General features: G+C 54.2%; 2 protein-coding genes across 2 annotated transcripts; both read left to right on the forward strand.

Moving 5' to 3' along the window:
* Positions 1-233: 233 nt before the first annotated feature.
* PNP (purine nucleoside phosphorylase) lies at positions 234-8801 on the forward strand. Its single transcript, XM_032195766.1, has 6 exons — positions 234-256; positions 3187-3356; positions 4292-4395; positions 6003-6178; positions 7787-7977; positions 8560-8801. Exons 1-6 carry the CDS (start codon positions 234-236, stop codon positions 8799-8801), a joined length of 906 nt encoding a protein of 301 aa, XP_032051657.1.
* Positions 8802-10984: 2183 nt separating this feature from the next.
* CALB2 (calbindin 2) lies at positions 10985-16874 on the forward strand. Its single transcript, XM_032195768.1, has 12 exons — positions 10985-10989; positions 11407-11516; positions 13368-13444; positions 13901-13990; positions 14132-14212; positions 14747-14803; positions 14897-14974; positions 15112-15167; positions 15671-15710; positions 15825-15878; positions 16151-16222; positions 16430-16874. Exons 1-12 carry the CDS (start codon positions 10985-10987, stop codon positions 16544-16546), a joined length of 837 nt encoding a protein of 278 aa, XP_032051659.1. The 3' UTR covers positions 16547-16874.
* The last annotated feature ends 74 nt before the right edge of the window (positions 16875-16948 follow it).

A 16948-nucleotide genomic window follows, 5' to 3' on the forward strand; every position in this document is an offset into this window, starting at 1 on the left:
CCAGGCTTCACCCGCGTTATAAAAGTGCACAGGTCAGCTTTCCACCGAGCTCAGTGTTGTGGGGACAAGAGCAGAGCAGCCGATGTCCCCAGCTCCTCGGGGACCCGAGCCTCATGAGCCCCAGCTGGGGGCATCCCGTGGGGATCTGCTCCTCGGCCTTCCTGCCCTTTTCCAACAGCCGTGGCTCCATTTCCAGCAGCCATCCCCTTCTTTTTGGGTAGCCAGGGTGGAAGATGGCCCGTGCAGAGGAGGACAGGTAAGGCGCCGTGCAATGGGAACGGTGAGGCTGGAAGGGGATGGGGGAGCTGCGCCACGCTGCCTTGCCCTGCTTCCCTCTCCTCCTTCCTGCCATCAGGCAGAGGCTGCTCGGGAGCAAACATCTCGTTACCGGAGAGAAATTGGCCGTCTGCCCGCGTCAGGTGCTGGCGTTACGAAATTCGGCAGCCAGCAGGCGACCTTGGCAGAGGTCGTGGCCAGGAGGTGCAAACCTGAAGCGGAGGCAGAGGCGTTGGTCGCCCAGACGTGTGCCCCTCTCTGAAATATAAACCTCCATCTCTTGGTGTGGCACAGCTGCATTTTACACGGATTTGCTGCCAGCCAGAACGAGCAGGGGGGTTTTGTGCCATAAAGGATCTGTCATCGGTGGCAGTCCTGTGCTCTGCAGCAGATGCGGCTCTCCAGCGGATGACAGCGCTCACAATGCAGGGGATTGTGCTTTCAGCCGATCCTGTGATTTAATCCAAAGCGATGCCGCTGAGCACTATCATTAGGTGTGCGTGGTGGGAGGTGGAGCAGCTACGGGGGGCTTTGTGCTTCGTGTACCCATTCAAGCTGCCAAAAACCCTGCACGGACCTCGGGCTCGTGCGCTTGCAGGCTGAATGCTGCATTCACTGACCCGTGGGTCGTGGTCTCCTGCTGCTGGGCACCCGGGATATTCCTGGGAACCCAGCAGAAAGCCTCACAGGCAGGCACAGCAAATGGATTTGGGCATCACGGAGCTCAACACTAGGGACAGCACTAGAAGGAAAAAAAAAATCCCCCTCCCAAAAGCCTGTACAGCTCAGTCAATCCCATTGTCTTCAGCTGTTGTTGAATCAGCGTCATCCCATCCTGAGCTTCCTGGGCTTTTAGGAATAATGTCCATTATTTAAATGTTATTTTTCAGGGGCGTGTGAACCTTTCTTTAAAAATGCAAAAAGAGAAAGAGATTGGGGACTGGTTGTCAGTGAGAGAGCAGATGCTGGTGACCTCATTATTTCTCTCGTCTGCCACAGGTGCCTCATCAACCTGGGAGCTGCATTGAAATTCTCTTGGTTCCCTCTATGGGTTTCAGTTATTCGATAGTTTTTCTAGATAAAGGTTACAGTAATTCAACAGAAATGTGTGGGGAGTCCTTCCGTAATATATGTAAAGCACTTTTAAAGTTGTTGTCTGGGACAGCTGTAGCTGGGCAAGGGATAATACAGCCAGATGAGTGTAGGCTTCAATAATGTCAGTTTGATAACTTTTGCTTATTTTAAGAGCTTAGGGTACACTTGGAAAATTCAACAACATGTTATGGTAAATACACTCATTTCCAGACTTCTCCTTTGAAAAGTATTTCAGCTAAATGACCCTTCATTTTAACTCAGAACTATGGAAGTTGTTTCATCCCGTTGGATCACAAATTTGTGAGATACTCAAGTGTTTTTGACATCGCAGATCCTAACTAGGAGCATGTTTGTACCAGACACTGGACAGCTAGGAGGTGAAAAAGCTCGCAGAAGAAGCCCATGCAGTAATTACATGCCTCGTCAGCCTGAAGGAAGAGAATGATAGATTTGAGATCCTGTGCTTGAATGTGATGCTCCAGTTAGATGAACCAGGTCTACACTGACACCTAGGTCCTGTTCGTCAGTGGCCTGAGACCTCCTGGGATGCAGAGCAACTCTTTGAAAGCTTTTCTGCACATCCTCCAAGGCTGCAGGCAGCAGAATTGCAGCACAAACAAGGTCACCAGAAACAAGAGACCTGTTCCAAAAAAAAAAAGAAAATCATGAAGTTACTGTTTATCAGTGTCTTCAGTCAATTTTACATCACCTTCATCATCGTGGTGCCTGGCCCTGGCAGCCCATAATAGGCAGATCGGCCTTTCATGCCCCACCTGTGTTGGTTGCAGTCCCTAATTGCACCCATCGGTGGCAATGACCAATTTGCTACCAAGAAATGCTATCAGCGCCCGTGCTTTTGAAGAGACTTTCCAATCAACCTTGCCATTGACTTTTGGAAAGTGTCTTTGTTGTCCTGTTTTAAGCAGGATTATGGGATTAATCTTCTATTGATTGCATTTCAAAACTGACTAATGCATCTGAAGAATACTGCACTGAAGAATAGAAGCCAGGCTGAATATCAAAGCCGTCTCTCTTAACAGAGAGAGGTACAAAACAGGCAATGCAATGCCAGCTTCTGCCATCCCACCTTCCAACAATGTGCCTCAGCACTGGATAAGACACATTTTTGGGTCTTATCTAAGCATCCCCATTGAAAACAGACAATGTAAACCCAGGAACCCCAATCTGTGGGCTTAATTTCTGGTTTCAAGTAGGCTTGTGCCATTGGGCCTCCTGCCTAGGTGTAACCCAGGGGAGAGGGTGAATGAGAGATCCATGTTCAGCTTCCTCTGTACCACCAGGTACAGAGCAGGTGGATGTCCGAGAAGTACGGCCAGTTCTGGAAAGAAGCCCCCAAAGCTTCTGGAGCTTGGGTTCCCCACCTCTGCAGATGGTGCTTGCCCCTGGACCTGTCTCCTCCCCATCACAGGTTGGACATCCCCATGCACACACAGAGGTTACAATTTTTCAGACTGTGCTTTTCCATTCCTTCACTAACTCAGGAGAGACCAGAACGCATCAGAAGCAGGAACTGTAATGCCTTGTGACATTTGTGTTATATAGGTATCATTAGCCAGTTTCCGCTTCAGAATAAAACTGGCAGAGAGGATTCAGATGATTTGCCAGTGGCCTGGGGTAAAATGTGAGATTAAGTGTTTGCTATAGAGAAATATCTTCCATAATAGCAGTGAAGCTCCTATCATTTTAGTCTTAATGATTTTTTTTTTTTCCTTTGCACCTTTTCAGGACTGTTACCTTTTGAAATTTGTTCCTCGGATGGGCTGACAGGTTCGCTGACCTCTTCTCCTTCTGCAGGAGCAGCTACGAGGTGTGCAAGGAAACAGCAGATTGGTTACGAGCTCGCACTGCTCAGCACCCAAAGACGGCGATCATCTGCGGGTCCGGGCTGGGCGATCTGGCTGATGTGCTAGAGAAGAAGGCAGTCTTTCCGTACGAGGACATCCCCCACTTCCCACGGAGCACAGGTTGGCACAACCCCGGGCATCAGCAACCCATCCAGCAGCAGAAAGAGAGACATAGACAACTCAAACCAGCACCCAGCCCTTCCCTCGGCTCTTGGCTTTGGGCACAAAGGGTCCCTCGGTGGGGCAATGTGCGCTCACAGAGCTTCAGTAACATCCACCAGCCCTTGTCCCGCACCATGCACCACACCTTCGTGTGATAGCTGTAAATTAATGGCTCTGCTATCACCAGTAAAGAATTCAAGTTGATTAACGGCCTCTAGTTGAGCCAAGGGAGGTTTAATTGGATGTCCAGAAGAATTTCTTCATGGAGAGGGTGGCCAAGCATTGGAATGGGTTGCCCAGGGAAGTGGTACTGTCCCCATCCCTGATGTGTTTTAGGGATGTGTGGATGAAGCACTAAGGGACGTGGTTTAGTGGTGGGACTTGGTGATTTTGATGGCCTTTTCCAACCTAAACATTCCTATAATTCTATAACCAAAAGAAAAGCCTTCTTAGATAGAAGGAAACTCAAGAAATGGGAATATCAGCTGTAGGCCATCAGTGCAAATTCACTCCTGGCTGCTTGTTCTGAGCATCTCACAACTCTGTAGGGCCCAATGAGAAATGCTGTGCCCTTGGTCCCCCTGCCAATGAGGAGAAATCGATATCTCAGATCCACCACCACCAGCCCCTCACACTGCCAGAGCTCCTTCTGGTGGCGCGCTCCAGGAGCAGTGGTCTCATCAGGCTGGGCGGTAGGACAAACACCAGGAAGATTTCGCAAAACCCCCAAACAAACAAAAACCTGCACGGTTCCGTACCTTGCCATTGCTATTTACCTTCCAGCCCTCAGCTCTGCAGCGCTTGGCCCTGCTGTAACCCATAATCAGCCAACAATCCCCTGCAGAAGCCAAGCCCCCGAGCCCGGTACCCGCAGTGACACGGTTCCCTTCCAGTCGCAGGGCACGCGGGCAGGTTGGTGTTCGGGGAGCTGAGCGGGCAGCCGTGCGTGTGCATGCAGGGGCGCTTCCACTGCTACGAAGGGTACTCCGGCAGCACGGTGAGTCCTCCAGCAGATCATTCCTGCAGCCAAAGAGGTTTTTGCAAGGAGGTGAAAGCCACTGCTTGCTCCGATGCTTAGCTGCAGGAGGATAGCTCTGGCACTGAGCGTATGAATAGATTTCTCCCGCAAAAAGAAAATTAAATGGGGAATTGAAAGTGAGAGCTCCCTCCACATGGAGCTGGTGTTAGGCATCCACAACACCACGTACAGTGCAAGGCAGGTTAATTCACGTGGCTCCACTCCATCAGTTCAATCATGGTTTGAAGCAGCAGCCAGGAAATTCAGATTAATAGGAATAATCTATTTTCATCTTTTCAGATTTGTATAGTTTCAGGCTTTTTTTTTTTTTTTTTTTTTTCCCATAGAAAGAGCTCATTGGCTAGTTTAATTGGGTGTAGTCTCCCAGCTCACACACAGAGCTATGGAGATTCCACATATTCGTGTTGCCTATGATGCCCATCTGTAGATTTCTGTTAGGAAGCCCAAATATCACTTACTGGCTGATAGTTCAGGGACTCCTCTCTTATTTAGTTGGATTTGAGGTTTTTCTTGTGGCCAAGGTCAGTTTGCATTTGGATACAAACTGTAATCCTTGGCAACGCATCTTTTATAGCACAAAACTATTTTAATGTACTTGATCCAGAACTAGGTTATTGAAATATGTTTGTCTATTAAAATTAACTCATTTGCTAATGACCATAGTTAGGAAATCATTTCTGCTCACGGTTTCCTTCACATTCAGAAGCAGCAGCTATCACTCCAGTTCTTTTATCACTCCTCAAAATCAAACTTTTTGATTTTTTTTTCAGTTCCCAGCAGTTCTTTAACTCCCAATAAGCAGGTTATTGAGTGTGAATAAGCCCAAATGAAGAAGGTACTCTCTGTACTTCTGCAAAATGCATCGCTGCTGTAAAGAAGCTGGTGTATCAATTAAGCTCCAGGTCCATGTGCATAAGTAGTTTCTCCAATCAGCAGCGGTTTGATCTCTGCAAGACCTTGCCAGCAAGGAAAAATTATCTGCATATTCTTTTTGTGCTGCATTTATTCGACCTGAGTGCAACTGTAATAAATGTGGGCTTGAATTTTAATGGTATTCATTTCAGAATTATCTTTTAATATGTTTAAAAACTTTAGAAGTATTTTTATTTAAATTAGGGGGAATTTAAAATTGGAGACGAGGGTTGGTTTGTCTCCCTGTGGGCTCACAGAGGCCTCTTTCTGCACAGCGTGAGCTGCCTACAAACCCTCCTTCTCCCCAGGTAGGGCACTGCAGGCTGGTTCAAACCCTCTGCGCCGTCTCTTTTCTCCCCATCCTTCCTATGCTCTTAATGCTCTTGGTCACAGCCATCATATCTTTTTCTGCTGCTATCTGTAATTGAACGGAGACAACTGACCAGCTACTTCATGCCTGCTTTAGCCTTAATTTCATTAGCGATCCACTCTGATTTTTTCCTTCTTGGCGTCCTCGCATCTTCTCAGTTGATCTGGCAATCCCACCCATGTGAAGCCCGACCTCACACCGTGTTCCTGGAACACCAAACGACACCCAACACCTGAGCTGAGCCTTGTGGCCTTCACCCTATGTGTGCCTTTGGTCCCTGCAGGTCACCTTTCCCATCAGGGTCTTCTCCCTCCTGGGGGTGGAGGTCCTGATTACCACAAATGCTGCCGGGGGACTGAATCACCACTTCCAGGTGGGGGACATCATGTTCATCAGGGACCACATCAGCATGTTTGGCTTGGGAGGGCAGAACCCGCTGCGTGGGCCAAATGATGAGAGGTAAGAAGGTCTCCTCCTCCTGGGGCAAGGTGAGCAAAAAAGTGTTTCTGCAGTTGGATGGAGGGGGGGATATTTGCAGACTTGCAGCTCAGCTCCTGTCCCATTTCATTTCCTACTGGCCCACACTGGAATTAAGTGGCCTTACAGCTAATTGCATCTTTCCTAGTCCCTGGCTAAGCCCTCAGCCCCCTGCTGCCAGCGAATCCTTTTCTACCCCAGCCTCAGGCTGTTGGTTGTGCCTGCTGATGAATACCAAGAGGTGAAGGTTGGACCCAGCTCCCCACAAGGGAACCAACACCACCCGTGTAAGAAGCTCATTAAACTGGGGAGCCTTCATTAGCATCACAGCTCCTCTGCAGGTGGGAGGTGGTTGTCCTGGCAGCCTCCCTAGGGGCCTCCAGATCTTGGAGCCGTGAGCTGGGGCAGAGGGATCCTGTGCTGGGTGTGCAGGATCCTCCCTGCGGGCTGAGCACAGGGGCTGCTAACACATCCTCACTGCTGGGCTCCTGCTGTTACTGGACCTAGATGCTTTGAGCAGGAGGTTGAGCTCGATGGCCTCTTCCAGCCTAGGACAGTGCCTGTCTAAAGCAGAACATCCTAATGTCTTCATAGGTATTGTTGGGGGTTGGAGGAAAAATGATTAAAAGCAAAGAGGCCGTGTGGAGGAGTGCTTGCAGCTCTCTGGACTTGCATAAATTGCTCAGGAGCAGGAGGAAAAGCAAACAATAACTTCATCTGGACGCCATTCAAAGGCAGCATAGCTGTCTCAGTGCCCCCAGAGGCACCTTCCTGGTGCAGGCTGCAGCGCCCGGGGGCTTCTGCGGTGCTTGCCGAGGTGTCAGAATGGGCAAAGGGTTCTGAAATACTTTGCGAGCTGATTCACAAGAGCAAACCCTTTCTAAAAGCCAGTCCAACTCAGCCACCAGGAAGGGTTTATCTGAGCACAACAGAAAAACTGGAGGCAATGAAGTGATGTGGAAAGGGAATACAGGCAAGAATCTCGGGGTTTGATCTAGTAAATTAGAGACTGGCCTTGGCATTGCTGGGTGTCCTTCAGGAAGGAAGCAATTTTCATGCTGATGAATGCTTATTCCCTTAGAGCAGCTAGGAAAGTTGTTTGTTTATAATGTTTTAGGGCTTATGAGCACAAAATAAGCCACCTACTGCCCTAAGCGTTCAGCTGGAGGAACATGAAAGGCTGCCAGAGCTTTAGTAGCCTGGGTGAGCGACCCGATCCACCCAACTGAACTGAGCTGGGGAACGTGGCTGGGAGCAGGCTGCCAGCTAGCAGCAGTGCACCAGCCCTCACTACCTGCTGCTGCTGTGCGTGAGTCAATAGGAGGATTCAGGCAGGAGCAGGACTGGGATAACTCAGCAGGACTGAGCTGCTGTGTTAGGATCCAGAGCAAGTAAGAGACCCAGCCTCAAAGCACAGGATGAAAGCTAAATGTGGCTCTGGAGCTCCTATACCTGCTCCTCTCCCCAGGTGTGATCCTGCGCTGCCAGGAACCAAAACCAGACCTGAAGGCGTGCGGAGGGTTTTGGGGGGTCAGACCCGGCAGGAGGGGCAGCGATGCCAGCCTGGCTGTGCCCTCTCCTGCCCTGCAGGCTCGGCGTGAGGTTTCCCTGCATGTCTGATGCTTATGACCCAGATCTGCTCAGCCTGGCGATGGAGAGTGCGCAGGAGCTGGGCTTCCAGAGCTTCGTCCACGCAGGGGTGTACTGCATGTTGGCCGGTCCCTCCTACGAAACCATCGCCGAGAGCCGCGTGCTGCAGGCCCTGGGGGCAGATGCTGCGGGTAAGAAGCACAGGCTGCTCTTGTGGGGTCGGACAGGAGCTTAAATAACTCGTTCTACCCATGGATGACTCTCCCCAGTCTTTCAGTCTCCATCCAGGTCTTCTAGGCCTAGAGAAATGTATTCCTGCTTGCTCTGTGCATCTCCTAGGATGGTTCTGCAGTACAGCGCTGTGTGCTTCGGGCTGCCCAGGACAAGGGGCCCAGCAAAACCTTCTGCATATTTCCCATACAACACACTCGAGTGGCTCCACTTCGGTGGGACCCAATCACAAACAGTGCTTTTCTGTTATTTTTAACATTGTGGCCCTCTTGGCACTGTGCCCCTTCCATACAGAGCAGTCCTCCATGGGAGTCTGTGTGGTTTAGGAAGGGCAGATGTGGAAACCACCCTGCCTGTGTATGAGGGAGGTAAGCGTTGGGGTCCCCAGGTTCCTCCAGGCTGTGATTCAGGAGGTCCTGGGTCACTGAAGCAGCTCGTGGAAGGCTGTTCCTCAACACTTGCAGGTCTGCTGTATGAGAGCTCGTTTTAGTGCCCGTCCCAACCCTTCCGACTCATCCCCATCCTCTCCTCCGCTACCGTAGGCATGAGCACTGTCCCAGAAGTCATCGTCGCCAGGCACTGTGGCCTGCGTGTCCTCGGGCTGTCCCTCATCACCAACAGAGCAGCGACGAGCTACAGCAGCCCCGAGGAGGCCAGCCACGAGGCCGTGCTGCGCGTCTCGGTGGCGCGGGCCGAGGCCCTGTGCAGGCTGCTGGCACGCCTCACCGCCCGCCTGGGGGAGAGCCCCCGAGCCCCCCGACCGCAGCCATTGACCTTCATATAACAGCACGGGGACCCCAGAGAGTGCTGGGGTGAGGTTGTCCCCTCCTGCTGTTGTGGTTGGGAATATACTGTGGGTCTTGTCCCCGTGCTTCAGCCAGGGTTTGCTTTGAAACATTTGCTGTATGCAGCCAGCTGTCCTCTTGGCCAAGGAGGGCCACAGCAGCATTCTGGCTCCAAACAGCCCCCGACGACCCCTGGCAGATCCCCAGAGCCGTGAGAGACAGCCACGGGGCTCGGTGTCTGCTGGGGATGCCTGGTTAGGGCCTGCTCCACAGCCCCTGGAAGCCCACAAATCTGGAAGCCCAAAATCTGTGCTCCTGCAGCACCGGTGGTTTGTGGTGTTGGCTGAGGTGACGTTACAGCCAGCTTCACCTGCTCCCTTTTCGGGCTTGTTCCAGCCCGTGCTTGTCACAGGGCAGAGGGTGGCCAGGTAATTTCCCAAATCCTGTGTGGTGCTGGCCCTTCCCAAGCCAGGTGGAGTCCCCAAATAGCCTGGCACCAGGCACCAGGACCAGCCTGGGGGCGGCTGGAGGGGCTCCTCTGCCCAGGCAGGGCCCCCGGCCGCTCCAGAAGGGGCTTTTGGGGTGAAAGCATGCATGATCACAGCCTGTTGGACTGCAACAGTGTGTGGGGGGGAAATGGGGAGGAAATAAAGCTCGTTCTTACTCAGCACCTGCATATGTGCTTTGCCTTCAAGTTATCAAAAACTCCTTCAGAGGTTTCTCTTTACCAAAAATCTGCATTTGAACTAAGGGGGCTCTGGTGTATTTTTCCCCAAAACTTAGGTCTTCTTGACAAAGTCTTGATGCTCTTGTCTCCGTCCTCTCACCTCTCTCAGTGGCAAAACTTTGAAGGGAGGAGGAAGGAAAAGCAAGGGGTTAGAGAGAGAAATCATGATCCAAAAGGAAAAGGATGCTTTTTGGGGATGCAGAAACTGTAAAATGAATACCAAAAGCACCTGTTGGGGCCTCTGTGCCCACTCTGAGGCTGCTCTCAGCATCCTGCTATGGATCCATCCTGATGGATGCTGCTACAGCATCTCCCCTCCTGTGCCTGCATCTTGCCCCTGCACCACGGGGCTCGGGGATGTATTCATCGCACTGAGTCCCCAAACCCAATCCCAAAAGCCTCGGCCCCCTGGGGGAGCCCCTCGCCCCCCTGCTCATCCTTTTGTCACCCATGGGACGCAAAGCCCCTGCCCAGTGCCTGCCTGCACTGCCCTGCATCCTTCTCATTAATTAAGCACGTCCATCCTTGTCATTAATTAAGCAATTCCATCATCGGCCGAGCCTTTGGGATGTGAATTATCATTTCCCCCCCGTAGCCATGACAACAGCTCCCCACCGGCTGGCGGTGGCAGAAGCCAGGGGATGCTGCCTGGCATGGGGAGTGTCCCTGCCACCCGGGGACCTGGGGACAAGGAGCGGGGAGTGCCCCCCCCTCACCCCAAACCCCCCAGCAGGGCAGGCAAAGTCCGGGGGCCACATCCTGCACGTCCCCACGGGGGGATTTTGTGGGATAAAACTGATTGCTCTTGGTTAAAACTCCTCAATTCTTCCTCCAAAAGGGGCAGGTTTTGTGTCTGGGGGGGCGCAGGTGGCACTTGGCTGCTGGCATTGTCCCTCACCTGTTGGTGACATGGCACTGGGACATGGGGCAGGGAGGAAGGGACAGAGTGATGGGGAGGAGTTGGGGACAGGGCAGAGGGCGGTGTGAGGATGGGGAGGTGATGTGGGGCAGGGGCAGGTGACATAGGACAGGGGGAGGTGGCCCTGGCCAAGGGTAGGTGACAGAGGGCAGGTGCGATGACAAGGGTAGGTGGCATAGGCGGGGTAAGTGACAGGGCAGGGTTAGGTGACATGGGGCAGGTGACATGGGACAGGGGTAGATGATATGAGGCAGGGCAGGTGGCACAGGACGGGGACAGGTGACACAAGACAGGGGCAGGTGGCATAGGGCAGGGGCAGGTGATACAGGATGGGGGCAGGTGGCACAGGACGGGGACAAGTGACATAAGACAGGGGCAGGAGGCACAGGACAAGGACAAGTGACATGGGGCAGGTGGCACAGGACAAGGGTAGATGATATTGGGCAGGGGCAGGTAACATAGGACAGGGGCAGGTGACATGGGACAGGGGCAGGTGACACAGGACAAGGGCAGGTGACACGGGGCAGGGGCAGAGGATGGGGTAGGTGATATTGGGCAGGGGCAGGTGAGACAGGATGGGGGCAGGTGACATAGGGCAGGGGCAGGTGGCACAGGACAGAGACAAGTGACACGGGGAGGGGGTAGGTGACACAGGATGGGGACAAGTGACCTAGAACAAGGACAGGAGGCACACCACAAGGCCAGGCGACCCAGGACAGGGGCAGGTGATGCAGGACGGGCACAAGCGGCTCAGGACAGGGCGTGGAGCACAAAACCCCCTCGGGCCGAGCCCAGCCCCGTGTCCCCCCATCTCCCCCACCCCCGCTCGCCCCCGCCCCGTGCCCCGGCTCCCCCTGGCGGCGGCTCGGGGCCGGTCCCGGTATAAAAGGGGGAGGCGGCGGCGGCGGCGGCAGCGGCGGAGCATGGCCGGCAGGGAGGCGGCGGCGGCCCCGGTCCCGGCCCCGGTCCCGCACGGGGGGGCGGCCCCGCAACGCGCCCCGCACCTGCACCTGGCCGAGCTGAGCGCGTCCCAGTTCCTCGACGTCTGGAGGCACTTCGACACCGACGGTCAGGGAGGGGGGAAAAAGGGTGGGGGGGGTCCCTGGGGTGGGATGGGGTGGGATGGGGTGGGATGCTCCGTGTCCTGATGATGATGATGCTAGGGAGGAGAAGGGGAATGTGAGAAAGAGGGGGGAGAAAAGAATCAGTGCGATGAGTTGCGAGGAAAAAAAAACAAAAAAAAAAAAAAGAAAAAAAAAAGGAAAAATAAATTGGGAAAAAAAGGGGGAAAAAGGCAAAACAAAAAAAAAAAGGGTGGGGGGAAGGCAAAGCAACTTGGTAAAAAATGGTAAAACAAATTGGCAAAAAAAAAGGAAAAAAAAGGTAAAGCAATATGGGAAGAAAAAGGGAAAAACAGGTAAAGCAAATTGGGAAGAAAAGGGGAAAAAAGGTAAATCAAATCGGGAAGTAAAAGGGGAAAAAAGGTAAAGCAAATTGGGAAGAAAAGGGGGGGGAGGCAATGCAACTTGGCCAAAAAAAAAAAAAAAAAAGGGAAAAAGGCAAAGCAACTTGGTAAAAAATGGTAAAGAAAATTGGCAAAAAGGAAAAAAGGTAAAGCAAATTGGGAAGAAAAAGGGAAAAAAAGGTAAAGCAAATTGGCAAAAAGGCAAGAAAAAGGTAAAGCAAACTGGCAAAAAAAAAAAAAAGAGAGAGAGAAGGGCAAAAAATGTCAAAAAAGGACAAAGCAAATTAGGAATAAGTAAATAAATGAAACAAATTCAAAAAAGGGGGGGGTAAAAGGCAAAACAAATTGGAAAAAAAATGTAAAACAAATTGGCAAAAAAAAGGGGGGGAGAAAGCATAAAACAAATTGGGGAAAAAAAGGTAAAACAAATTGGCAAAGGAAACAGGGAAAAAAAAATGGCAAGAAAAAAAGGCAAAATAAGTTGGGGAAAAAAAAGGGGGAGAAAGGGCAAAACAAACTGATTAAAAAAAGGCTAAAACAAACTGGTGAGAGGGCAAAACGAATTTGCAAAAGGGCAAAAAAAATAGGGTAAAGCAAACTAGCAAAACGAACTGGCAAGAAAAAGGTGTATCAGAGTGGCCAAAAAAAAAAAAAGAGCAAATCAAATTGGCAAAAAAAAAAAATGGCAAAAGAAGGGGAGGGGGCAAAAAAAAAAAAAGTGTAGAGAAGAAGCAAAAATAATGCCGAAAATAATAAGAAAAAGGGCGAGCAGCTCCGGGTGCCCCGCGGTTCGTTCCAGCTGCTGCAGCTGCCCCCTCCCGGGGCTCCCGGTGCCGGTCCCACTCCATGGAGCCAGGGGGTGCCCGGTGGCAGTGGCACGGGGACGTGGGCACCCAAAGGTGGGCGTCCCCATGGGGAGGACGAAACCAGCCGGGGGGCAGCGGGAGAGGCGCAGCGAGGGGCTGGTGCCCGTCCCCGGTGAAGCTCCAGGGCGAGGAGGTCCCTGCTGGGAAGGGGACGCCGCGGCCGTGACCTTGGCTGGGTGACGGAGCCCAGCAGAGGGTGACGGAGGCAGAAGGAGCCCAAAATCCCCCGCCGGGCTGGTGCCCACCCCCTCGTCCCGGTGGGACCCCCGCCCGGCTGCAGGAGCCGTGGTGGTGCCGCTCCATGGGGTCCCCCGGCACCGATGGTCTGAGCCCTGAGCGGCCTCCGAGGCTGAAACGGGGAAGGATTGGGGGGTTTGGGGGATTTTGGGGGAGGACACGCTATGGATGCTCGCCCAGCCCTCGGCCACCTCTGTCCCACCTCGGGGCTGCGCCGTTTCCCAAAAGCTGGAGGATGCTCAAGCAGGACCAAGAGGTTTAATTAAACATCCACCGGGGATATCCCTGCCCTGGAAAACACCCGAGGGGTTTAGCTCCCTTTTTTTTTTTTTTTCCTAATTTCCTCCCCAGGAAATGGCTACATCGAAGGGAAAGAGCTGGAAAACTTCTTCCAGGAGCTGGAAAGCGCTCGGAAAGGGGCCGGGGTGGTAAGGGGCTCTCCTGGCTTTGCTCCCTCCTTCCCCGCATCCCTCCTGCCCCAGATTTTGGGCTGCTGGCAGCTGCACCTCGCTGGGGCATGGCTGGGAGGGCGGTGGGAGCACTGTGCTGGGTCACCGCGTGGTCCCGCGGGTGGGGACCCTCCCGGGTCACCGCCAGGTCGGTGGCAGCGTGCCGTGAAGAAAAACCCTAATTAAAAACATCAGGGGGAGCTGCAGGGCTTCCTGAATGCACGGGGGGGGAAACTGAGGCACGGGTCTGCATGGGAAGCTGAGTCTGGGTGTGTCGGGACGCTGGTGGCCCTGTCACTTGTGCCATTTGATGTCATCCCCACTGGGCTGCGTGTCCTGGAGGGATGGGATGGGATGGGATGGGAAGGGAAGAACAGCTTGGGGTTGTGACAGCGAGGCAGGGAAAATGCTCCTGACCCATCTCGCTGCCGGCAGGACTCCCGGAAGGACAAGCTGGGCGACAAGATGAAGGAGTTCATGCACAAATACGACAAAAACGCGGACGGCAAAATCGAGATGGCCGAGGTGAGCGAGGCAGGAGGAGGAGGAGGAGGAGGACGGGGCTGCGGGACCAGCAGTGCAGCCGGGCTCAGCGAAGCTGGGTCAGGGCCGCGAGCAGGGCACCCTGAGCTCCTGGAGCCCCCCTGACACCCACGGTCCCCACAGCTGGCCCAGATCCTGCCCACGGAGGAGAATTTCCTGCTGTGTTTCCGCCAGCACGTGGGCTCCAGCGCGGAGTTCATGGAGGTGAGCGGGGCAGGATGCGCGGGGACCTTCCCCGGTGCTGCGGTGCCCAGATCCTCTGCCAGAATAAGTGGCACTGCCACCCAAATCCACCCGGATTCGGGGGACTTTGGGGCAGCCCAGCACCTCGCGCTGGTACTCGGCGCTGCGGGGAGACGAGATCTTCAGGAGCAGCCCCAAACCTCTGCTTTTTGGGGTAAAACTGGCCCCAGAAAGCAACCTGGTGGATAAATCATCCCCGAGCAATTTTGGGGGGAAAATTGACCCCAGCATCGACACCTGAAAGCAGAGCAGAGAGCTCCGTTTAATTGGGGGAGGTAATTAAATATTAATTACCTGCTTGGCGAGCCGCAGCAAGGACAAGGGCGCCTCAACCCCGGCACAAAGCCACGGCTCAAGAAGCCGCCTGCCCCGTGGGTGACCCAGCACGCAGGGTGGTCGCTGGTGGGATCGGGGTCCCCATCCCCGCGGGGGTGTCCCTTGGGGTAAGGATCCGTGCGGGGCCACCCGCCGGGGCTCACGGCGGCTCCTTCCCAGGCGTGGAGACGGTACGACACGGACCGCAGCGGCTACATCGAGGCCAACGAGCTCAAGGTGGGCTGCGAGCGGGGCGGACGGGCGCGGGGACGTCCACGTTGTCACTGGGGGGTGACAACCAGCGGGACGGCGTGGCCCCTATCCCCACAGGGCTTCTTGTCTGACCTGTTGAAGAAAGCAAACCGGCCGTACGACGAGCCCAAGCTGCAGGAGTACACGCAGACCATCGTAGGTGGCAGCCGGAGCCGGGGGGGACACCCCCAGCCCAGCCCTACAGGGGGTGGGGGGAGCCCGGAGCCATCGCTGGCCTCCCGGTGGGGCGCTGGGGCAGCAGGGGGTGACCGGGGGCCGCTTGTGTCCTGCAGCTGCGGATGTTCGACATGAACGGGGACGGGAAGCTGGGGCTCTCCGAGATGTCCCGGTAAGGCCGCGGGGCGGTGGGGAGGGACACGAAGCCCCAAAGATGCCCGGGGGGAGGTGGCTCTGGCTCTCCTCCACCCCACGGCGTCCTTCTGAGAAGGAGAAGGGTCAGGGCGGGACCGTGAGGACCCACTTGGCCTCACTGATGGTGGTTTTTAAGGAAGAAAGCCCCAAATCTGCGTTCTGGAAGGGTGATGTCAGGCACCTGGTGCCCTCTGTGCCACCGTCCCACACCACGCCGCGCTCCTGTCCCTCCAAGCCCCGACCCTGCCCATGACTCAGGGATGGATTCAGCCCAAAACTGACCTTGGAAAACAAAAGAAGGGGGGAAAAATAGTGATTTTGGCCAAATTGGGCTCCCTGCTCACTGAAGGGATTGGGCGGGCTGCGAGCGGAGGCTCTGCACCCACCGCCACCACTTCGGCCACCACGGTGGTGCCTGCTCCGCCGCGGTGTTTTGGGGAAGCCTGGCTCACAATTTTCCACCCACCCCTTGCTTTTCAGGCTTCTGCCAGTGCAAGAGAACTTCCTTCTTAAGTTTCAGGTAAAAAGAAAAAATATATATATATATTTATTTATATTTATATATAATTCTGACCCTATGTTTGCGATGTGCCTCTGTGCTCCCCTTCATGCCTCCGTGTCTCTCGCTGCCCAGGGGATGAAGCTCTCCTCGGAGGAATTCAATGCCATCTTCGCGTTTTATGACAAGGTAAGGAGATGGGGACATGAGGACAAAGTGGGAACAAAGAGGGGATGAAGAGGAGGATGTGGGGACGAAGAGGGGGACATGGGGACGGAGCAGCTCAGCACCACGCTGTTCCCACCCCGCAGGGCTTGGGGGACGCTTTGGGGAGGTTGTGGTGGAGGTGGCGGCCCTGGGGGGGGTCTCCTTGGGGAGATGTCCCGATTCCTCCACGGGGTGGGAGATTTGGGGTCACGGCATGGTCCCGGGCTGGTGTCCTGCTCACGTCCCCCCGGCAGGACGGGAGCGGCTTCATCGACGAGCACGAGCTGGACGCGCTGCTGAAGGACCTCTACGAGAAGAACAAGAAGGTAAACGGGGACCGGCGGGGGGGGACGGAGCCCTGGGGGATGAACACCTCCCTCGGGGGGGGTCCCTCATGCCTGGGGGTACCCCGCGTGTCCCCATCCCCACGGATCCTACCCCGGGAGGGCAGGAGGTGACAGCAGCTCCTCGACGGAGGGATCGGGGGGACTCCAGCACCCAAGGGTGCGCGCCGAGCCGCTCTCCCCCCGCAGGAGATGAGCATCCAGCAGCTCACCAACTACCGCCGCAGCATCATGAACCTGTCGGACGGCGGCCGGCTGTACCGCAAGGAGCTGGAGATCGTGCTCTGCAGCGAGCCCCCCGTCTAGGCTCCCTCCTCCTCCTCCTCCTCCCCGTGCCCCGGCTTCGTTTCCCCCGTTAAAATCAGGCATAAACATCTAGTTATTTATTTTTTAATTTATTTCGGTTTTCATCCCGTCCACCCGGTTGCTTTTCGGTTGTTTTGTTTATTTCTCGGAGGGGGGGATGATTTTGGGTTCTGGTCTCTTCTCGAGTTGATTTTATTTATTTATTTATTTATTTATTTTTTCTCGGTTACCAAAGACGAGCTCGCAAACAAAGCTGGGAGGGGGCCGCGGCACCACGGGGGCTCAGCTGGGCCGCCTCGCCAGGGCAAAAACAATAGGTTTAGAGCAAAAAAAATAATAAAAAAAAATGGAAAAAAAAAAAAAAACTGATCGCAAAATTCATTCATGGCTGGATTTTTTTTC

The sequence above is a fragment of the Aythya fuligula genome, chromosome 12 (genome assembly GCF_009819795.1).
Source record: "Aythya fuligula isolate bAytFul2 chromosome 12, bAytFul2.pri, whole genome shotgun sequence".
In the NCBI taxonomy this organism is placed as follows: Eukaryota; Metazoa; Chordata; class Aves; order Anseriformes; family Anatidae; genus Aythya; species Aythya fuligula.

Excerpts from the sequence above, each read along its gene's own strand:
- PNP (XM_032195766.1), top strand. The coding sequence starts at position 234 with ATGGCCCGTGCAGAGGAGGACAG. Across the intron at positions 6,179-7,786 it reads CGTGGGCCAAATGATGAGAG|GCTCGGCGTGAGGTTTCCCT; the intron begins GTAAGAAGGTCT and ends CCTGCCCTGCAG. Across the intron at positions 7,978-8,559 it reads CCTGGGGGCAGATGCTGCGG|GCATGAGCACTGTCCCAGAA; the intron begins GTAAGAAGCACA and ends CCGCTACCGTAG.
- CALB2 (XM_032195768.1), top strand. Across the intron at positions 14,975-15,111 it reads AGGAGTACACGCAGACCATC|CTGCGGATGTTCGACATGAA; the intron begins GTAGGTGGCAGC and ends TGTGTCCTGCAG. Across the intron at positions 15,168-15,670 it reads GGGCTCTCCGAGATGTCCCG|GCTTCTGCCAGTGCAAGAGA; the intron begins GTAAGGCCGCGG and ends CTTGCTTTTCAG.